Source organism: Mytilus californianus, unplaced genomic scaffold (assembly GCF_021869535.1).
Source record: "Mytilus californianus isolate M0D057914Y unplaced genomic scaffold, xbMytCali1.0.p SCAF_4, whole genome shotgun sequence".
In the NCBI taxonomy this organism is placed as follows: Eukaryota; Metazoa; Mollusca; class Bivalvia; order Mytilida; family Mytilidae; genus Mytilus; species Mytilus californianus.
The window spans coordinates 16,143,062-16,167,750 of NW_026262690.1; the positions used below are offsets into that span (position 1 = coordinate 16,143,062).

General features: G+C 29.9%; 1 protein-coding gene across 7 annotated transcripts in view; it reads right to left on the reverse strand.

Moving 5' to 3' along the window:
• LOC127737570 (ankyrin repeat and MYND domain-containing protein 1-like) overlaps nt 1-24,689 on the reverse strand; it is a 51,381-nt gene that overhangs the window by 6,367 nt on the left and 20,325 nt on the right. For 2 of the 7 annotated variants that reach the window (XM_052248402.1, XM_052248406.1), the window contains exons 8-18: nt 24,493-24,664; nt 23,012-23,152; nt 20,553-20,654; nt 19,344-19,451; nt 17,213-17,344; nt 16,438-16,545; nt 14,592-14,757; nt 14,000-14,213; nt 11,008-11,162; nt 7,973-8,059; nt 2,759-2,892 (exon numbers count right to left, since the gene is read on the reverse strand). In XM_052248402.1, the coding sequence (XP_052104362.1) occupies nt 2,759-2,892; nt 7,973-8,059; nt 11,008-11,162; nt 14,000-14,213; nt 14,592-14,757; nt 16,438-16,545; nt 17,213-17,344; nt 19,344-19,451; nt 20,553-20,654; nt 23,012-23,152; nt 24,493-24,664 (1,519 nt within the window). Of the gene's footprint in view, nt 1-2,758; nt 2,893-7,439; nt 7,469-7,972; nt 8,060-10,080; nt 10,162-11,007; nt 11,163-12,581; nt 12,730-13,999; nt 14,214-14,591; nt 14,758-16,437; nt 16,546-17,212; nt 17,345-19,343; nt 19,452-20,552; nt 20,655-23,011; nt 23,153-24,492; nt 24,665-24,689 lie in introns of those variants that run through there. The other 5 variants (XM_052248407.1, XM_052248404.1, XM_052248403.1 and 2 more) reach the window with 5 other exon arrangements.

Below are 24,689 nucleotides of genomic sequence, written 5' to 3' on the forward strand. Positions count from 1 at the left end.
CCTCTTTTCTTTTTGCCCCTCAAAGTACCCCTTTATAAACCCCATTGCACAAACAAAACCCTGATTGCACCACTAGACATGTTAGTCTAACATATTGTGAAACCCTTAGTTAATCTGACAAGCGGTTTTGGAGAACGGGTGCGGACAAGTTCAAATTTAAAAGCGGCGGAAGAGGAAGAGGAAGAGGAAGAGGAAGAAGAATAATAATAATAATAAGAACTGAGCAAAAACAATAAGTCTTCCCAAACTTCGTTTGGGAGACTTAATAAAGTAAGTAAACCAAAATGGAAATCAAGTACAACTCATCTGATTAAATAACTTGGCATTGAATAATATATTCTTAAAAAGCCTCATTACATTTTACATTTACTCAAAAATATGACATTCGAGTGCTTATTTTGAGAGGGGAGGTAGTTCAACCTTCTATCATTGGGTATTGAATTTTCTTTAAAATATTAGACAATAATAGGAGAAACCTTTGTTAGAATTTCATCAATGATAAACAGGGTAACACATACTTTTGAAGTATTTATTTGGAAATGAACTATATGGTACTTATTCTTATATCAGTTCACTGCATATTAAGTAGCAATATCATCAACAAGACTGGAAAAGATAGCCCCTTTCCATCCTTAATAGTTGTCATAGGTAATAATCAATCTTGTTTTTGCATTTCAACAAATTAGACAGAAAACATATTCTATATTATGTGGTAAGCAGTAAAAATATATGAAACCTGAAGGCAAAAGAATGAAAGAAAGCTTTGAACAGTGGAAGGGTACAGATGGTAAAAATGAAAATAAAAAAAAACATTTACTCTTTGTTTCTGTAATTTTAAAATAAAACATTATTAAAACCTTGAAATCATGTCTGTATTTAAAATAATACCCCTTAGTTTAAAGTTATAAAATAATACAGTTTTAAAGTATAAATATTTTTAATGAATTAAGCTAACTGAAGGATATATAAACCTAACAACAAAGACAACAAAACACTTCCAGATGTTACTCCATGTTATAAGCTTAAGTCATGGTAAAACATCTAATATATACATAATACACAAATTTCATGTTTGACATTGTTTGGTAAACATCAATGAAACAGGTACAACCAATACACAAAACACACAGTCAATCTACCTAAACATTACAAAATATGCATTCCTTTTTTGTATATTTCATTCAGATTTATTTCTGTATAAAAGTTAATATTTCATTACAGGATAGTCATTGGAATGGCAAGATTTCATATGTTTAACATCAATATTCATAAAATCATCATGTGTGAATGAAAGTAAACGAGAGAACAACTAAAAAATACAGCATGACAAAAACAAACCATTTAGAGGTAAAAAAACTGTCTTCTCTAGACTGTAGTCTATTTGGGTTTATACAGGTAAGTTTACTTTTTTTAAAACCCGAAACCATTCACCAACATGCCATATGGTCACTTCTTCCAGAATTGGGATGTCAAAGTTAGATTTCTCTCTTCAGCTGTCTGACCACCACCTAACACAGAATCAAGATGTGAGCTGAAGAAATACCTATACAGTTTCTACCCATCATCTAACACAGAATCAAGATGTGAGCTGAAGAAACATCTATACAGTTTCTACCCATCACCTAACACAGATTTTAGATGTGAGCTGGAGAAACATCTATACAGTTTCTACCCATCACCTAACACAGAATCAAGATGTGAGCTGAAGAAATACCTATACAGTTTCTACCCATCATTTAACACAGAATCAAGATGTGAGCTGAAGAAATACCTATACAGTTTCTACCCATCACCTAACACAGAATCAAGATGTGAGCTGAAGAAATACCTATACAGTTTCTACCCATCACCTAACACAGAATCAAGATGTGAGCTGAAGAAATACCTATACAGTTTCTACCCATCATCTAACACAGAATCAAGATGTGAGCTGAAGAAATACCTATACAGTTTCTACCCATCACCTAACACAGAATCAAGATGTGAGCTGAAGAAATACCTATACAGTTTCTACCCATCACCTAACACAGAATCAAGATGTGAGCTGAAGAAATACCTATACAGTTTCTACCCATCACCTAACACAGAATCAAGATGTGAGCTGAAGAAATACCTATACAGTTTCTACCCATCATCTAACACAGAATCAAGATGTGAGCTGAAGAAACATCTATACATTTTCGACCCATCACCTAAAACAGAATCAAGATGTGAGCTGGAGAAACATCTATACAGTTTCTACCCATCATCTAACACAGAATCAAGATGTGAGCTGAAGAAACATCTATACATTTTCGACCCATCACCTAACACAGAATCAAGATGTGAGCTGAAGAAATATCTATACAGTTTCGACCCATCACCTAACACAGAATCAAGATGTGAGCTGAAGAAACATCTATACATTTTCGACCCATCACCTAACACAGAATCAAGATGTGAGCTGAAGAAACATCTAAAACAGTTTCTACCCATCACCTAACACAGAATCAAGATGTGAGCTGAAGAAACATCTATACATTTTCGACCCATCACCTAACACAGATAAAGATGTGAGCTGAAGAAATATCTATACAGTTTCAACCCATCACCACACAGAATCAAACTATGACTGTCTAACACTGTGTACCCTAAACACAGAATCAACGGTCTAACTATTCCCAATAAAACATTTACACACACAGAAACTAACGCTGATCCTCTACACAGAATCAACAGTCTAACTATCCCACAATAAAACATTTACACAGAAACTTACGCTGATCCTCAATGCCTTTTTGTCCTTATTGATGTCATTAACAGTGAGTTTTCCTTTACCAAGGTCTGTGTTAGGAGTCGGACTGTCTGATTTTCCCTTTCTGCCATTCTTTGGGCTAGGACTTCTGGATCTCCCTATAATACATAATATAGTAGTTTAATTTCTATAGCTTTAAAACACCACAACATAGTGGAAATAGTTTGTACACTGATCTCCATCACAATTATACTCTTAAAATAAAGTCCATCACTGTTACACCTCAGTGACAAAGACCTGACTTGAAATGCTGACAAAGAAGGAATTGATTTAAAATACAAGTAATTTAGACATAGAGCTATGAGGCACTATTTTTAATAAAAGCTGTTTATTCTTTAACCTCTACCCTGTGTGTCAAAACAAATTAATTCATTTATAAACTGATAAAAAATGATTAAAAAATTGATGAATATATAAAAAAAATCTGAATTATGATATAAATATGCATCAAAAAGAAATAAAATGAGAAAAAATATTAATTTAATTCTGTTTGAATCCAACTTTTTTAAAAATTGTAAAGTATTTTAAAGAAAGTAGGAAATGGAAAAATTGAAATTTATCATTGTTAAGCTGAATACTGCACCTGTAAATTGATTTAGTGAAACAAAAATGTATCATTTCCTGAAATATTGCAAAGACGCAAAAAAAAATTTGGTTCACAAAAGAGCTTGGATAACAAATACCTATTTCATTTTCATAGGTACTTTATAGGTCAAAATAAACAAAACTATGTTAAACAATAAACAAAAATTAACTACAAGAGTTCTTTCACTGAAATATCATGCCTGCTTAGATAATTATGTTTAAGAGTCTAAATACAAGCATCACTCAAACACTGTGAGTTAATGAACCATGAAAATAAGGTCACAAACAGGTAAACCCTGTAAGACAGTCATAAACACATAAGAGTGTTTCTTCTACTAAAAAAAAACAGAACCGAATTGAATTTCTATTTTAAAGTAACATAGAAACTGCCTTATCTGTAATACTGTTTTCACCACTGGGCAAAAATATGAGTGTCATATGCAAAGCAGGATATGTACCTGATTTCAGTGTATACCATTCAGGTAGCAAGTTAATATTTCCTAAAAGATAATATAAAATCCTGCTGGTATTCCCTAGTTTGTCCCATCTTCTTGATTTTTATTTTTTTTGTCATCCTCTAAATTACATTTCGTACTTCTTTATTACCATAGTTTGTTGACCATTTTCTGTTTTATCAATTAAAAATACAAAAAAGATATTTTGAAATAGTTCACAGACAACTTTTACGTCATGACAACCTCTGTTATATATCAATTTTAAAGCTTCAACAATTTGGAGATTCTATCAATTTAAAACACCTTTCAGAAAAACAGTAACGTTTGGAAAAAAAGAATGAGATTATTTATGCGACAATCACATGAATTATTTGAGTTTTATTATTGCTTTTTAGTCTCTAAGCATGAATAAAGAATGGAAATGAAAGTTATATAGCCAAATTTATAGACAGAAAATAATATAAAGTACATTAAACAGGGTTGCTATTCTGCATATAAAACAGTACATATTTAATTAATTTCAAATTTCATATTTCCTTAGTTGACATATATATAGCTTCCTGAATAGCATATGAACTGAGACAGGTTAAAAAAAAAGCCCAAAACTTCTGCTAGATTGTTAAATGTTGCATATTTCTAACAATTCATTTGTAAGGTATGTCAATGACATACACTGGAAACAAGAAATTGTTTTGTAAAGATTGGTTGATCAATAATTATACCCTTATAAACAGAAAATTATCTCAACATCTACATTCATAACAAAACATTTGGACAACTGTTTGATTCAATAATGAAAGACAAATAGAATGAGAGTCATAGGTAACATGATATGCCCCTGGCCAATAATTGAACTGTTACCCTAAACTCTTCAATTTTAAGTGTTTCCTTATCATAAAACATGCATTAGAAAGGATCTAAATGAAAAAGTAGAATTATAAGATAATATTCTGAGAAAAATAGTACATACAAAAAAGAAATGTCTGCAATGCCTGAAAAAAAGTATTAAATTTAAATGAAGTGTCTCTGATATTCTGAATAAAATAGTTAATTTATGAGAGGTGTCTTGTGCTCTGAATAAAGTAGTAAATTAAAGAAAGATGTCTCCAGTGTTCTGAGTAAAGTAGTCAATTAACAAAAGGTGTCTCCTGTGCTTGGAAAAAAGAGAGGTGTTTCCAGAACTCTGATTTAGTCTACAGTGTTCAGAATAAAACAAAAGTGTGTTTATTGAAGTTTTATTTGATAAAAAGATTGAAGCTGAAAAGAAAAATGCACATTAAAATAAAAAGTACAAAAGATATACAGGTATATGATAGCCTTTTCATTACCTGTATTCAGAATTCAAACTTTAAAAAGTTCCTTAGAAAATATGCCATTATATATAACACTAAAATATAAGGAAGATATTTTCTATCCAATTTTTTAAATATTTGTAAATACCCATCGTAAAGTAGGATTGTAATTTAATGTATTGTAAATTGAATATAGAGAAATGGGAGGAACATTTGTTCATACGTAATATTTTGTTGGGAACTTTCAAAAACCCAATTTTGATTAAAAAAACAAAAAAATCCGAATTATTCTGTAATATTTCAAGCATTTTTAAAAAAAAATTTTGCAGTTCTATTTTGAGTTTCAGAATAAAATAGTTGGCGTCATCCTTCATTACTAACACTTACATAAACCATGGCACTATTTTTTTTATGTTTCTCACTCATTGTTCCATATTAAAAAAAGATCCACGATCCCGAGGTTATTAATAATAAAACCCCCTTTTATTAACTTATTTAGGTTTATTTTAGCTAATCATATTTGATCATATATGCAACTTTGGTTCCAATCAAACGTAAGCTAGAAACTGTTTTTCCTGCACATATTTTTTATATGCTTTTAGTAACTATGACCTTGACTTTATACATTGTGGCCTCAAAATCAATAAATATGTTCCTCTGATAATATGAGACCTAATCAAAGTAAAGCTGCAATCCAATATCAAGTATTTGATTTAAGATTAGGAAACCACTTTTCTGCTCAAATTTCGTTCCAATTTTAATAACTATGACCTTGACTTCTAAATCAAAAGGGAATTTCCTCCTATTATATGTTCCTTGTATCCAAGTAAGGTGGCAATCCAATATAAAGTATTTGATTTAGCATCCAAAAACCATATTGACTGATGGAATGACTGTCTGAAGGGTAAAAAATATATACCTATGCTTCTTTGTAGCATAGGATTTGAAAATAATTAACTTTTTCTGAAAATTATAAATATTTGGCCAGAAAAATTTAGACGAAAAGGCCAAAAAAAAAGAGTAGAATTCTGACAAATTCCTGACAAGAAATTTTACCCATAGTTAATCTCCTTTTTAAAATTTCTACATCTGTTAATATATGCTAATACTGTATAATGGACCAAATACTTGTTCATCGTTTAGATAGGACAGCCAAATACATTCTGCACTTATCTTAACAGAAGAAATAGAGAAACTGAGAGAGCTGTGAAACAAGAGATGTTAAAACAATACTCACTCTTGCCTAGTATATAAAAAACAACAATGTTAAAATCATTAAACCACAAACAGACACTGATTGTTTTAATATTAAATCTCACAATTAAAATGTGATAGCTTTCATACTTATTTTTTTTATATATTAGTCATCAACAAATGTGTTCATTTCAAAACGTGCAACTCTAAGAATTGTTAGATATTCCACATATGCAATGATAATAATAATTATCTTTAACGTCTAATGTTTTTTTATATTAAATGTTTGAAACATAAAGAAAAACATCACATGGACTATATGATATTTAATTTGAAGTTACAATATCATTTGAATCCCTAATCATGAATAATAGTTATGTTGATACATTGATTATTTATTTGTGTTTTATTGTCAGATAAATACTGGATAAACAGAACATGTATAGCTCACCTTGAGTACATATATATTATTGACTATGTTCTAATAAATTTAAAAAAAAAGTCACTCTTCTTGGCAATTTGAAGCACTCCTAAAAGCCAGAAAAAATACATTTTCAAATGTAATTCAGAAAAAAGTCTGGTCACAGGTTAATAAACTTTTACCTGAGAATGTACTGATTTCACACTATCAAATTTCATACCCAAGTAAACTTTTGTTTCAATGCAGTTTTTGTCATAAGCAATAACTCTTTGTTATGATCTTATTTCTTGGTCTCAGAAAAGTATTGAAATAGTTTAAGATGGACAAAGGATGCCAAGGGAATAGATAAACTCTTGCTGGTTCATCTACCATAAAAAAAAAAAAAAAAGTTGTGTTGTTTTGAAAACATACAATATAAACTTTAATTTCAACAAAATTCATAAAAATTAATACATTAAAACAAAAACCATTTTTATCAGAGAGTTATTTTTAAACGAAAGCATTTCTGCATGCTTAAATCATATATAAACAAGTGCAATGCATCTGTTCATTTAATTTGTCTCCTAATTTGAATATCTAAATATAGATATCAAATATTAAGTTGATTCATGCATAACTTGTTTTTTTCCATTAAGAAAAATGCATTAAGACACCACACAAGACTTAAAGAAAAAGTTCTCAATTCTCATGCAAATTACCTTTACAATGTACACTTTTTCAAAGCTTTCTAAAAATATGGTTGAATTTTAATTTCATGGCAAAACAGAAAAAAATATATGAAAATATGATTTTATTGGAAAACATCCTAAAAAGTATACAATAATAACATTTAATATTAAAATCCCATTTGTTTTTGTATCATAGATTAATTAATCATAACACCATTAATTCATTTATTTATTTCAGTAGACAGACTACCATCTTATAAATGTAAACATACTGGGAAAATTTCATTTTCCAAACACTTTTTGCTGCATTGTTGTTTTCATATCTTTTATATAAGTGAACTAGAATATCATGTGTTTAATAGATTTTCTTTTTTCTTCAACATTTTTTTCTTTTTTTAAAGAAAGTATGTAAAACAAAAAATTTGAAAATATGACCTTCCTTATAAACAACACACTTGGTAAATATCTTTGCTTGTTCGGGTGCAAATCTGTGCTAGGCAATACACATTTTATTATTACATTATTTGTTGTTAATTGGATGGCGCACACTTTCTCTAACTTACTTAGTAATTTCACAGCATTTATCATTTTCACAACATTTTTGCCAGCTTTCTCCCACTTTTTTTGGACTTTAAGATCTTTTAGAGAATCTGATAGAATAAACAGCTTGCAAATGTATTGTATTTACAGCTAATATGATGAAGTAAAGAGGTAGCATAAATGAAAAGAGGTATCCTGAAATTCTAGACTGTCTAAATACATGACAAAAATATTCAAAGTCAATCCAGTGTAAGATTTATGAACCCTTTATTTATAAAAAAAACTATAAATGCTAAAAACAGCATGCATTTAATATAAAGAAACTACAAACAACTGTTAAAAAAAAACCCTACACATAAAATTAAAGATCAAACAACAAAAACCCACCAAAAACTGGGGTTAAAGGAAAGGTGAGCAATTTCTGCTCCATCAGTGGCACCTGTTGTGATGTAACTCATTATAAGTCACATTCAGTCATAAAGGAACAGGATTATAACTAACAGAAATAGAACATATCTATCCATAATAGTCAACATAATCATGATGGCATCAGTAAAATTTATAATGGATAGATGGGTTGATTGGTATTTTATAACCAGTGGCAAATATTACATACATATCAGAACATGTTAGTATGCTATGAATATGAACCCTGCTTTGTACAAGTTAAGACTGAGACACTGAGCTGGATTTTCAATGTGTTATTTCACAAGGTATAAATAAGCCACACACAACTAAATGTAGCATGCCTTGCAGAGAAGCAGCAAATACCAATTCTCAATTCTTTGGTTTCATCTAGCAAGGGACTGAACCCAAAACCTCTGTACTAGAGCCAATCATGCTACCAAGAGACAAACAAGTCAGTTCTAAAACATCCAAAGAGATGAATCCTTAATATCTTTACCCCACTGAAATGTTATTGGCAATGGCTAGCAAACTGATAAGTGAACATATTTACTTTTACAAATTGTGACTTGGATGGAGAGTTGTCTCATTGGCACTCATACCACATCTTCTTATATCTATCAATTAGAAACACTGCCATTTTTTTGGTAAGTTTATTGTCTCCTATAGAGATATCCAATCAAAATCTTTCTTAACATTTTACCTTAAAAAAATGGATTTTCTCATTAAAAAAAATTCAACAGGCCTCATAATTCTACAGATGCTTGACATAAACATTTTATTTTCATGAATTTAGCAATCAAGTAGTAGGCCTTAGGACTAATACTGTATATCACTTATTCTTCACTTTATGTAAAACAGGGAATTAATGTAAAGAACATGTGTGTAATTATCTGTGAAATATCAGTGAAAGGTGATTTATTTTTACTTATATTACCTTATACAATAATCATTATAATTGAAACATACCAAAAATGATTTTGCTTTCATTACAATAAGTAGATCCTAATACATGTAGTTAACATCTTTTTATATAGTCCTAAGAAAACTATTTAGCTTATTCCACCATTAGCAGACATTAACACAGCAAATAGAACCAATGAAAATAAACTATCGCAAAAACAGAGCTTATGATATGTACAGTTTGGGATCTACAAACTATCTCAAAATAAAACAGCTAATGATATGTACAGTTTGGGATCTCCAAACTATCTCAAAAGAACAGAGCTAATGATATGTACAGTTGGGGACCAATAATCTATCTCAAAAGAACAAGGCTTATGATATATATGTACAGAAAGGGATCTATATACTATCTCAAAAGAACAGAGCTTATGATAAGTACCTCTAGGGCTCAGTAAACTATCTCAAAAGAACACAGCTAATGATATGTACAGTTGGTGACCAATAAACTATCTCAAAAGAACACAGCTAATTACATGTACAATTTGGGATCAATAATCTATCTAAAAAAACACAGCTTATGATATTTAGAGTTGGGGAAGCTATATCATGTATATCAAACTTAAAGAACACCAAGCATTAAAAAACACATATATCCAAAAAACACTGCACACCACTGATTGATTATTCATTTCCTATAGCAAGCCAAAATATATATATATGTATTAAAAGCTATATATGCTTTAAAATGAAGCTAAAAAGTGACCGCTGTGTTTTATAAGCTTTATATGTGAGTCATGTGAGCATGATAGAGCGGTCTTGCCTTTCCCGTTATTTGTTATCCAGTTGTCATTAGTATTTTTTCTACCTTCTGTCCAAGTTGGACTAGCACTGTACAGAGTTCCTAGTAAATATCATATATTATAAGCAAAGATTGAAAGACAGTATATTTGTAAAGATCCTTTTCCCCATGCAGTAAGAAGGAAGCTCTCCATACTAGGGAATAATAATATATCAATGAACTATTACTTTTATTACTGATCTTCACTATTTAATTACTGCAAGGTTTAAAATGACTTGAAAATCTTACAGACTCTTAGTGTTAAGAAAAGGTGGACAATATAATATTTACTTTCTTGCTGATAAGTATGTGATTTATATATATTTAGAAGTTATCTTGGCATCTTTTTTTACATGAATTTAAATTTTGCCCATTGTTAATGCTTATTTGCCATTAGGAGACTTAATTATATAACAAGACTAAGTTCAAATTTCAGTAATTTAAAACCGATCAGAAAACATAAAAACAAGATCACTACCAGAAACGAGAGAACTTCCTTCAAATATTTCTTATAATATACATAAACATTAAATATCTGCTAGAAAAGCCTAAGAAGTATATTATAATTCCTAAAATTTACCTAGTTGACCTTTTTGCATGACTTGTGGTAAAATTGCAGTTGCTCCACTTTTTCTTAGCTTCCCATTATTTTTGCATTGCATTAAAGTTGAGAGAATTTCTAAACAACTTTTTATAGCATCACATTTAATGTTCAACACTAGCATTTGCTAAACATTTTACCTATAAATGCAAGGAATAACTTCCTAAAAATCAAAATTAACAGTGAAGGGGAGGCAACTTTTTTCTCTTAGGGACAACATCTATATACATTCCTGACAGCTGACAGGTTGTCTCCTCACCTTACCTCAATGTTGTATATTAAATTCTACAAATTGTGACAGATCTTACCTCCTATTCTAACACACTCCTGTTTGTGTCTCTTGTCCCAGGCATGGATTTTACAGGCTTTACTGCAGTAATATACTTCCTTACACCTAGTACAAGCTGACAGTCTGACACCTACTGATCGGCCACACTCATAACAGTATTTAAACAGTGGCTTTCTATAAAATAAATATTTTAATAAGGTTATGGTCAGACCAAACAGATCTTTGAACATTTTTATTTGACAGCTATATTTACATAAAATGTGTTATATTTCAATGCTAAGTACGGAAGATGAAAAGACTCTTTCCCTGAAAATGTACAGTCAAACCTTGATAAGTGGTGTTTGAAGGGACCTTATAATAGTCTCAATCAATGTTCAAGTCATCAGAGGTACACAGTTACATTATATTTTATGTGACCAAGATATTTGTGTGAGGTATTCATATCAACACCTTATTATGTTTAAAATAAATCATCTTGAAATTAACAATTCTCCTTTCCTTTTATATCATCAACATTTAACATTCCCAAAAGTGTCTGCAGTACATTCTTATCATTGAAGTCAAATCTAAGTGCCCTTCATTTTTTCAATAAAAATAAAATATAAAGGACAGGTCCAAAAAAAGCCTTCACTCAAAAATGAAAATTCTAAAAAGTAATATAGTTTGTTGAAAGCTATGCTTTGAAGGCTCTGTCTTGGAATGACCAAGCATATGATCTTTAAACATTACAGATATGCCCTTTCAGTTACATATTGTGATTTTATTCCCTGGGATGTTTTACCCTGTTAATGATGTTGAACTATTTGTCTCTATACCATTCATTTATAATTTAACACACTATTATATATAATAAATAAACTTGCATTAATATAATACTTTATCTTGCAAGGAAATTTATCTTTGAGTGGAAATCAAAGATGTAAAAAATAAATTTAAAAAACAACATTAGACACAGGCACTATTTTATATACAATGCATTATGTTATTTTCTCTATTCTGTACAAATAATTTCATTTAACCCATAAATTAACTGCTTTTTTAACATAAAATACTGTAACTGGCTAACCTTCAATACCCAGTTTAACTTAAAAATAATGATATGTTAAGTTAATCACAGCAAACTAATTAAAAAACAAACAATAAACAAAAAACAAAAGACAAACAAACGTGGAAACATTCTGATCGGTCAAATATCAAACAACAAAATACCCTAATCCCATTCCAATGTTTAATCATAAATGATTAAGTCATTCATTTATAAATAAATATATTATAGAAACATTTTAAACAAGATTAAATTATGACAGATTTCCATGAATTTAAAATTACCATCAACCTTTAATATTTTTATAAAACAAAAACCAAACAATCCTTTGTTAAGTAATAACAGCAACAATTCAACACTGAACAAATACTTCTATTTGAATAATTCAAAATGCTTTGAATGTAGATAAAGTTGGCCAAATATTAAATTAATTCTGTCTATTTTCACTAAACAAGTATTGTACTCTTACATGATCAAACATCAGTATTATATTTATAAAGAAACTCATATTTTACATGGATGTTTCATATCGAAATGCATCTTTTAGACAATGTTAATTTTTGTCATAAAGTATTTGTTCCTATTAATACGCAAACACAACATTTGACTATTTCTGTTGGAAACAGAGTTACGTGCATAGGGTTCCAATGGAAAGAACTGTGAAGTGAGGAATGTGATCCATGCCAAAATTGTAAACTGAAACAAAATACATCATGTACTACTCATCAAATTTATTGTTTTCATTTACCCATCACCAAAAATCAGGTGTTGAGATTATTTCATATTTAATTTCTTATTTATCAAAGACTAGTAAAGCTCCATATGAACTACAAACTAAAGTATACCCCATATCCTTTGATTTTCTTTTATACTTCAGTACATTTGTATTTTTCTTAATAATTCTGTAACTATCTTCTTGTTTCAAAACATTTATGAGCTATGTCAGATTCAGATCAAACAAAATAATACTAACTAGATATCATTGAGATGGGAGCCATCTCTGTGGGCCCCGCTATGAATAATGTGAAAGTAAAAAATTTGTATCTTTATCAATCGACATGGGGTTGTCAACTGAAACCAAAGTTTTTGACCTTGACCTTTGACCTAGGAAGTTGTACATAAATTATGACACATCCTCTGGTGTTGGTTTATATACATGTCAAGTATAAACTTTGAAATCATAACGGTTCTCAAGATATAGAGCGGACACGATCTTTACCATAGGACATGGGTTTGTCAACTAAAACCAAAGTTTTTGACTTTGACCTTTGACCTAGGAAGTTGTACGTACATTATGACACACCCTCTGGTGTTGGTTAATATACATATCAAGTATAAACTTTGAAATCATAACGGTTCTCAAGATATAGAGCGGACACAATTTGTTACGGACGGACGGACGGAAGGACAGACAGACAGACGGACGGACAGACTGATCACTATAGGGTGTCCGCCATTCGGCAGGGCCCTAATTAATTTGAAACAAATGTGATTATCAAAGCAGACAAAAACTAAAAGTTTCACAAAAGAAAAAATATGAAAAATGAAATATGAGGTAGACCCTTCGATGGAAAGGAATGATGTTTATAAGACCCTTACTATATCATTTATAGCCAAAAACTTATGCCTGATCTATATCTGTTATACTAGAAAATAGCCAAATTCATCTAACGTCAACTTAGATTGATGGAGTTGGAACCTTAGTTACTCTTTGAACATTGGTTGAAAAGCTTCATTTCTTAACCCAATAATTAATTAAAATTCTCAAAGTAAAAAAAAATAATTTAAAAATGCAGTGATTTGAAGATTACAACATTCTAATAATGATTGGTGGAAAAAATAACTTATTACAGTGTTGTATTATGAAACATGTGATTTCATATCAATATATATACTTCTTTGTTTTATATATGCTGGATAGAACTCATAAATTTTTTTTTTTAAATCAATAAAAAGGTAGATGTACCTTGGTGGTAATGTTCCTGGCTCCTTCTCAGGGTAACCTCTCCCTACAGTGCGAGGACTTTTTGTTGATGGTTCAAATTTGACTTTACTTTCCCCTGTCATATCAGGTGATTTTGATGGTGACTTCGGAGATTTTGGTGACCTAGATTTTCGGTGGCCTGGAGGTAGTTCGGCTCCTGCTCCAGTGTAGACAAAGTTAGGACTAGGACTTCTACCTATAAATCAGTGAAATAAGACAGTATTATTTAAAGCTACTTGTATGTGTCATATCCATTATCACCATTGTTTCATAAAAAAAAATATGTATTAAAAAAATTAAACTGTCTATTAACTTTGATATGCGAAACATGGTTATAAATTTTGATAAACATAAGCTATATATCCAATATCACTAATAAAAACCTACAAATAATAACAAATAAAAACCTACAAATAATCATATTAAAAGTGTATGCCTGGGAGAAAGCAATAAGTTTTTAAAAAGTATTTACACACATTTTCAAAAAGCAAAAGGCTAACAATGCATTTGCTATATCTAATTAGGTTTATAAAGCAAGCAATAATATGAAGAACAGTAATCCACAGTGATTTACTTCTAATTCCCTGACTATTATCATCTTCCAATCTGAATCTTTCTCTCTCTACAGCCTTGGTCCTCAGTATATCACCAAGATGTTCCAATAGCTTTTTCCTGGCATTGTATGTGTCTCTTTCGGCATGTGTTAGTGCATGGTAAGGCATGTGGGCTATTCTTCTGTCCTATAAATGATTGACAAACCAGATATATTACACACTCTTTTACATTATGGAATTAATATCAAGTTCATAAATACTCTATTTATCCCAATTACATTTTTGTATTTTAATTTCATAAATTGTATTCTTTTTCAAATTATATATTTAACTTTTAAACAATCATTAATCAACATGAAACATAGTATAAGTGAATATACCAGTACAATTTTCTGAAACACAGATGTTCTATCAGATGAAATCAAAACAGTTCTATTTTTATAGTATTTCAGAGTGATTTTTTCCTTTAGACATAGACTTCAAGAAAAGTGCATAAATCATATGTGAAGCTCTAAATTACTCTGAGTCAAGAAAAGTTGAGAATAGTTTTGATCGACACTATCATAGATTTTTTGCAAATTTTTAAAAGTACATTGCAGAATGAAAATTTATAACAATTCTTTTGCTATTTTTACAATATTATATTTTTTTTTATGAATGAATATATGCTCCCTTCCAAATATGTGTATCGTACACACAAGCTTTCTTCAACCTAAATTATTTTGAATCTTCTGACAAAACAAGGACGCCATATAGTATATTTAAAAGAAAGTTATACTAAAAAATTGAATGTTAAATTCTCCCTGGCCTGCTCGTCAGAATTTAAAGTATTTCTTTACTAAATTCCCTCGTATAAATAAGACAAAACTCTAATATAGATTTGGTTGCTCGCAGTAACTTGTTCTTTTCTCTTGCAAACAATGTTTAATAACATAATAATCTAATATAATTTAATAACAATATTCAAATTGACATTTGCATACAACAAAATTGTCCAACACATCATTATATGTAAATGAACTTAAACTATATGATAGATCCATATTCCAAATATGACAATAAACGGTAAACTGTACGTTGTAGTTACTGTGAGCACCTTTGATGAACTGACTGCTGGACAATTCCTTTATATTATATAACGGAACCCCACCCTTTAAACCGCCAAAGCATTTCACATGCATATATAACCAATATATCTAAATCCAAAATAACAATAACCCGTTTTACATCTTCTCTAACCAGTTTTGAATATATTTAAATAAACTATATTTAACGCAGGGGAAATCCCTAAAGTCAAACAAAAAGAAATATATTTATTAAAGAATGACAAAATTATATGCCTTGAAGTGTTAATCATCGTCTGTTCTGTTTGGAGAAATACATTAATCCTATCATATGATACACAAGCTTCAATTTAATATCCACTTTCACAACAATATTAGTGATTTTTCACTTTGTGATTCGATATACAAGTACATGCAAAATTGTGATTAAATTGGAAAGTTACATTCCTTTAGATAATCCTTTTATAAAATAATCAATATCTATTCATCATTCATAACCTGATCCAGATTATATTGTCAGCTAAATAAAATATAATACATAAATTCAAAACACTTTTAATTAAATTACAATTAAATGAAACAAGCCATATTAAGCAACAACAGTTCTCCAAAGTGGAAAACAACAACTTATTATAAAAGTATCCTTTAACGTTTGCATATTTTTATAACTTTTCTAATCTTTAATAAAAATCTTATAAAATTTGTTGACTGAAATGTTATTATGAATTACTGGGCCACATTAGCACTGTATCAATCTAATAGCAAGATAAATTAATATCCTAGTAGTAATAAATAAACAAACCTGATTAAACATATAGTAAGCATAGTCTACAGCAGTTCCCATGATCCTCTTGGGTCCTATTGGTATTGGAGCTAATATATTGCCACCAGTTTTAACTAGTTTATCAATCTATAAAACAAAAGAATCTTTAGTTTACCCTAAAAAAAACCTTCTATTTTAAGATGAAGTAAAATGTGTCCTAATGTTGAGTTGTATGCTTTTTTATTATTATTTTCTAATTATGATTTGTTTGTTTATTAAACTATTTCTCATGATTGTACTTCTTCATATTTTTGTTTTCGCATAATTTATGTTGAAGGAAGAAAGAAAGATGTTTTTTGAAATAAAAGAAAGATTCTAACTTTCTTTTTACATAAAATAAAGCAATTAACATTTTCGTTTACATAAAATGAGGCAGTTAACATTTTCTTTTACATAAAATGAGGTAGTTAATATTTTCTTTTACATAAAATAAGGCAATTAACATTATCTTTTACATAAAATAAGGCAATAAGGTATGATTGCCAATGAGACAACTATCTATAAACACCAAGGATAACTATATGCATGTCTGGAAATTGAAATGATGAGAAATGACAAAGAAGTACTTTAGAAGCTCTAATTTCAAAATAAGTGCAGCCACAAGAATGCAACTTTTAAGCACTCTCTGGTGAAAACAGATTTTTACAATTTTCCCAATAGTTTTTGTTCCTAAAATAATAGTGGTACAGGCCTTTGTGTCTACATGGACCAATGTGATACAGGCTTTTGTGTCTATATTTACATTTACACTTACCAATGCAAGTCTTGTAGTTATAGGTCTTCTATACTCATACTCAGTAGAAGCTGCAACACAGAGAGCACTTCCAACACCATGAGTCAGAACTAAACTAGGATCAGCAAGGAATGCCAATAAAACATCTATTGCCTGTTTGAATAAAATTGACAAAGTATTGATTATATTAAGTTGTCAACATTATATCCATCATAAAAAGTTAAACAAAAATTTAAATTAATTGTCAGCTTTAAAGTGTATACATAAACATTTTTTGGGGAGATTTTAAAATTAACCTTTCATGATTTTATAACCCTATGTTCTAGTTTAATTAATATATCATTATGGTTATAATTGATATAATTTTTTATCTAAACATAAGGATGATCATGGCCTAGTTATATTAGTTGTTACATAATAGTCTAAGAATAGAGGATGATTATAGATTAGAAGATACTGCCCAAGGATGCAAAATTAAGAAGCAATATTCTGCAGTAGTATCAATCAATATAAAATTTAAGAAATTATTGTTTTTATAAACATGATACATACGTATACATAAACAATGATCATTAATAAAAAGTAAAATGTTCTAAAATTAATTTAAATAAATATTGAAAATGCGAAATATTCATAACCAGAAACCCCAAAACAGTATAAAAATAGTGCAGTGTAACACTGCAAAGTCAGTTATTATCATCACTTAAGTTGAGAGTGAATAAAAGATGTGAAGAATAAGAATGAGAAATTCACAAAGTACATCTGCAACAACACAGCATGACTGCCTCTTTTCTCTGTATGGCATACATTAAGCATATGATTCACATGGAAATAAAATGTATCTCTTCTTCTAGCAAACCAAAATAATTCAATACAGTGTTAGATTTTTGTACATTTAATTTCCTTGACTGTTGATCTGCAAAATAACCAATGTATAATGAGAGATCAGGTTGACTTAATTATTACTTTAATTTTTTTTTCTTCAAAAAACGTATGTGGGAGATTTGTGTCTGTACCAAGTCATGCTATGTGGACCATGTATTTTTGTTGTTGCTGGTCTTTTTTTTGTACATCTATTTATTTCAGAGGTGTCAGATTTTGGTTGTTTGTGTGTTTGTTGTACTGCTTAATATTATTGATAATACCTGTTATCCTTTTATGTATTATGCTTCCGTAAACTCTGATTAAAATGCAACATAGTTTGTAACATAAATTTCAGTTGGATAATGCTCCGAATTTCAAAGCTTCAATTCCATAATTGATGGTCTTAAATTGTGCACACACATGTTTACCTCATGCAGATGATTTTTAAAATGTATGATTTAATAGTTATTTTTCAGTTGCATTATAATTCAGATAAAAGTAGTGTATTTGAAACTTTTTGCATTGTTAATTTGCTCTTACTTTACACAAACTGGAGAAAAAAAAATTCAAGCTATTAAAGATTTAATAGAGAAATTTTTTAATGCACAATTTTAAATTCTGAAAATTATTGTGGAGATCATATGGATAAAATGATTGTAAAAACAAATTTTAATGTATATTTAAAACAATGATTTTCATTGAATTATTTTGATATCAAAGTGGAATTGATGTATAAAACTGGAAAATAAAAAAAGTATTGTGTACGCATTGGAAAAATAAAAATTGAAGAAACAACCTGATCTTCCACAACTTTGGTTATTCTTAAAGCATTAACACATATAGAAAGCCAGAAATTGATTGAAGAACATGTGTAGATATCCATTTAATATTTCATCAAGATTCTTTGTGATATTGCACTGCAGTGATAACAAGCCATCAGATTACCTCAAATTTTATCTAGTAATGAAAAGGCACACACAATTATACATGCAACACTAACGTACATATTTAGCATGAAAAATACTTTAAACAGGTGCACTATCAAAACACAACATTTACATTAAGTATGTCAAAACTCAAAAAATCTTAAAAACATTGAATAAAAGACTTGATCATGATTAGAAAATATATATATATATATAAACAATAAGTCTACTTTACAAACTAAATCTGTTACTTAGACTGATACACTGTGCAAAAGGGATTGGGTATACATAATCAGTGGTCTTATAATGATTATATGTACATAAATAGAGTTAAATATTTTCTGGTTCAATTGATGACCTACCTGATCATTACCACTAGCAATAGCTAGGGCAAGGGGAGAGAATCCATTACATAGTAAGTTTGGATTGGCCTTGTGCTCAAGAAGCAGATGAACAACTTTACAGGCATTCTAAAAAAAAAAGGAAAAAATTATATATTGTACAAATATTCATCAGTAATTTCCTTTAAACTATGTTTATCTAAATTCTTGTAAGCTGAAATGTCTTTTTCTCTTACTGCTCTTTTAAAATTTATAAAGTTCAGAAGCACTGGAGAAAAGTGTTAGAAAATAATAATTTCTTTCATCATATTGAAAAATAAAAATTATTGGTAAACATGCAGTAGATGTCTGACAGTTTGTAAACTTGCTCAAATGTTACAACTCATTACTGTTAATTATCAAAGGTACCAGGATTATAATTTAATACGCCAGACGCGCGTTTCGTCTACATAAGACTCATCAGTGACGCTCAGATCAAAATAGTTATGAAGCCAAACAAGTACAAAGTTGTAGAGCATTGAGGACCCAAAATTCCAAAAAGTTGTGCCAAATACGGCTAAGGTAATCTATTCCTGGGATAAGAAAATCCTTAGTTTTTTCGAAAAATTCAAAGTTTTTGTGAACCTGCTGACCAAATATGAAGTTATTCTATCAAGATGTACCTTAAAACAAATGTGACAATAATATTTGTTGGAGGAATGGATTACAAAATGGATGTACAAAGTGATATCAATATAGAGAGGGTATTATAATAATAATCTGTCCAAACAACCAACATTATAACAAGATAAAGTGCCAATATTAAATAAATCTTGATATAAATCAAATTTTTTTTTCATAAAATTATCATAACTTTTTTCACAACTTATTTCCAAATTTTAACCCATTTATTACATCTTATTTAAAGAATGTTTTTTTTAATTAAGGACTATGTTAAACTTGTTAAAGTTTTACCACAAACTTAAATCATGATTTATTTATATTTTTGTAATAATTTACTTCAGAAAATACCTTAGTTTGTGTCTAAATGAGTAATCTTTAAGAAGTGCAATTCATAAAATAAAATAATTTAAAACTTATGAGAAAATGAAAAAAAAAAGGTTTTTAATGGGAAGATTTTCTTTATGAAAACCAGCAAACAAATATCTTTTAAATGAATTAAGTTGTAAAATATTGTACTTTAAAAGATAGCTAATAATTTATTTTAAGTTAAAGGAAATAATTGTTTACCTTATAATTATCATCCCTTGCACATGCTATATGTAATGGAGTTCTACCACCCAGTAACAGTTCACTCTCAGGAGATATGGTGTCTTTATTCCATTCTTCTTCCTATAAGTAATTGTAAAATATTAGTGTATGTTACAAAATATATAATATATACATACTTAAGAGCCAGAAATCAACATTTAAGGGATAAACTCTTATAAGAAGTCAATTATTGGTTTCAGTCACAATGTATTTTTGTTCGCACTTTCTGTTTATTTATATTAGTTTTCAAGATAATAGGCAAAAACTTTAGTCGTCAAAAATCATCATTTAAGGGAACAAGAGTGCACACGTTGAAATGTCTCGCATTCTTTACTAACCATTGATATTATGCTGATAGTCCTAAATATAAAGCTTTACTACAACTATCACATAATTAAACTTAACATGATCTAAGAAAATGAGGTCAAGGTAAAATAAACCAAACTAGAAATACATGTACACCTTACAATCATTCAATACACTAAATATAGTTGACCTATTGCTTATAGTTTCTAAGAAACAGACTTAACCAAGAAAACTAAACATTGACCAATGAACCATGAAAATGAGGTCAAGGTCAGATGAACCATGCCAGGCAGACATGTACAGCCTACAATCCTTCCATACAACAAATATAGTTGACCTATTACTTATAGTTTAAGAAAACAGACCGAAACACAAAAACTTAAGACTTAGCAATGAACCATGAAAATGAGGTCAAGGTCAAATAAAACCTGCGAGACTGACATGTACATCATAAAATATTTCCATACACCAAATATAGTTGACCTATTGCAAATAGTATTAGAAAAAAAGACCAAAACTCAAAAACTTAACTTTGACCACTGAACCATGAAAATGAGGTCAAGGTCAGATGACACCTGCCAGTTGGACATGTACACCTTACAATCATTCCATACACCAAATATAGTAGACCTATTGCATATAGTATAAGAAAAACAGACCAAAACACAAAAACTTAACTATAACCACTGAACCAGGAAAATGAGGTCAAGGTCAGATGACACCTGCCAGTTGGACATGTACACCTTACAATCCTTCCATACACCAAATATACTAGACCTATTGCTTATAGTATCCGAGATATGGACTTGATTACCAAAACTTAACCTTGTTCACTGATCCATGAAATGAGGTCGAGGTCAAGTGAAAACTGTCTGATGGGCATGAGGACCTTGCAAGGTACGCACATACCAAATATAGTTATCCTAATACTGATAATAAGAGAGAAATTAACATTACAAAAAATCTTAACTTTTTTTTTCAAGAAGTCACTGAACCATGAAAATGAGGTCAAGGACAATGGACATGTGACAGACGGAAACTTCCTAACATAAGGCATCTATATACAAAGTATGAAGCTTCCAGGTCTTCCACCTTCTAAAATATAAAGCTTTTAAGAAGTTAGTTAACGCCGCCACCGCCACCGGTTCACTATCCCTATGTAGGGCTTTCTGCCACAAAAGTCGCAGGCTCGACAAAAATCAAGTCCTCATGAATTATTTCTATTCTAATAGGACAAAGACTTCAACTCTTTTGGATTGAAGCGCTCTAGGTAAAGGCAAATATTTGCTGATTAACAATATCATACTTAGACAGGTTTGGACAAAGTTAAATGATTATCTTACTTTTATTTAAGAAAATGGGTTTTCATGATATTTTTGTCATCGTTTGTTATTGTTTCAATGTCTTTTTTACGACTTTCAGTTTCACATTGGTGCCTTTCCCTGTAGAATGCTATTTCCTTCAAGTCTTTACATCAATTGACCTTGGATATCTCATTCATAAAACATTGTAAAAAGCATACAGCCCAAACAAATCATTACATTGCCGATCAGCTGACATACAATATATTCCTATTTTACCACATGTATGTACCCAAAGTGTTTGAAGAACATCATATCTAAATAATAAATAACCATAAGTGTTGATTAAATTTCAACAGATTTGCCCATTGAATACCCTGTATTGGTGCCATGTGCCTCAAAGTAGTAACTGGTTTTCATATGATATAAAAGTTTATCACAATGCCACTTCCCGTATTAATTAGCCAATAGAAAACCACATGCATATATAACAGAAAATGTAAAACTTTCTGTAAACTTAGGTTGATAGTACTTTGGTTTCAATAATGCAGGTACCATTGCAACAACATGATTAGATTTAATACGTCTGGCTTTATATCTTATCACCATTAAAATGTTCCACAAAGACTGAGATTTATTTCTGACCTTTCATTTAAATATGAAGTCACCTATATATAATTACAAACTAAAAATTGGAAACATTATGTCAAATATCAAAGCAATTCAACTTATACTGACTGGTCTGGTAAGTTTAGATATTTTTAATCATTACAGAAAATCACAATATCTTTGCAAGTTTCTACATTAAAACATATGAATGTATATACACACCAGATTTCTGTTAAGAAATGAATCATCCATAGTAGCTCTGACATCTGGTTCAGCACCAGCATGTAATAATAACTCTGTGATCTGTACACCTTCATCTCCAGGGATTGCACAGGCTATATGTAAGGGAGCTAACCCTCCTTTCTGTAAATATATTATATAACAAAGTTTATCAGTACAAATAATCATAGGTTTCATAACGAGAAGGAATTGGATATCTCTTGATATCAACTCGAGTTATTTCATTTCTATATAATAATAAGTGAACCTTTAGCGAGAATCAAATAAAGAGCGTTGATATCAAGCGATATCCAATTCTCATGAATTGTTAACCTATTTCTCTTATTGTAAACATTCTGTTCTTGTTTAAACGAAAAGTCCACGACTCGTTGATTTAGTCTTTTGCACATACCAGTCTGTCATATGTCCTGTTCCAGCATCAAACTTTAACATCAGACTTTTTGTATGCTATAGAAGTAAAAAGTGGAGTGTTTTGTATATAGAAGAAATCACATATCTCTGTTACCATGAAGGAAATGACCTAACAAATAGCCAATGGAAATGTCCCAATATTGTTTCATGATTCTGTATAAGCCAATCAAATTAACACAATTTTCGTACAAGAAATATCTATTCATGCAAGAAAAAGATAAAAGGCCACAACCATGAGAGAATGACATATATAACATCAAAGTGTCATCTGTTGTAATTTGTTTGGAACATCTAGGTTACTAGAAATATTTAACACAGATACAAAATAAATATCTGCACCATGAGCCCATGATATGCCCCTTGCTTTTTCAATGAAGAAAGTTCCATAACTCTCCAATGTCATATCAGAAATTTATAAAAAATCTAAAGGGAGCTTATTTTAATAGATATAAACCAATCACCAAAGTTTCGTGAAGACTGCTCGAAGAATTTTGAGTTATTGTCTGAAAACTAGATCCCCCTTTTTTATGAATAAAATCATATTACTCAGAAATGTAAAATCTTAAATTTTATAGAAATCAAAAGGGAGCTTATGTCAATAGATATAAACAATTCACTAAAGTTTCATGAAAATTGGTTTAAGCGTTTTAGAGCTATTGTCCGACATGTTGACAACGAACAGACGGACGGACAACAGTATACCATAATAATCCTGTAAACAGGCGTATAATTGCAAGAGTGAAATTAATTATTTGAATCTCCTACACCAGATAATGATCAAGATGTGGTTTCAGTACATGATACAGTAGAATTTAACTACAAATCACAAGAACTTTATGATTAGAACAGCCTACTGGGTGAGGATCCCGGACCAGTTACACTGTACCATCAGCTGGCATTTTATGCATATCAGAGGTGCTATTTAAATAGGGCTTTTGAATTAAGTTTCTTATCAATAAATATAACCATTGCTTTTGAAATTCAAAGGTCTATGAGAAACAGTACTTAAAATATTCTTGCAATTTTTCATTGCAAATGAGACATGTACAAACCTCCTTAGGAAGAGTAATGGCAGTAGAAGCTCCTCTGTACAATAAAGTCTTCACCATTTCTACATCAGCTGATTTTATAGCAAAGAACAAGATAGGCATGGGAACACCAGAGGCATTAGGGTCAGCACCTCTTCTCAATAACAAATCTAAAGTAGCTTTCATCCTCTCTTTCCTGTTAAGAAATTGTCAAAATGTAC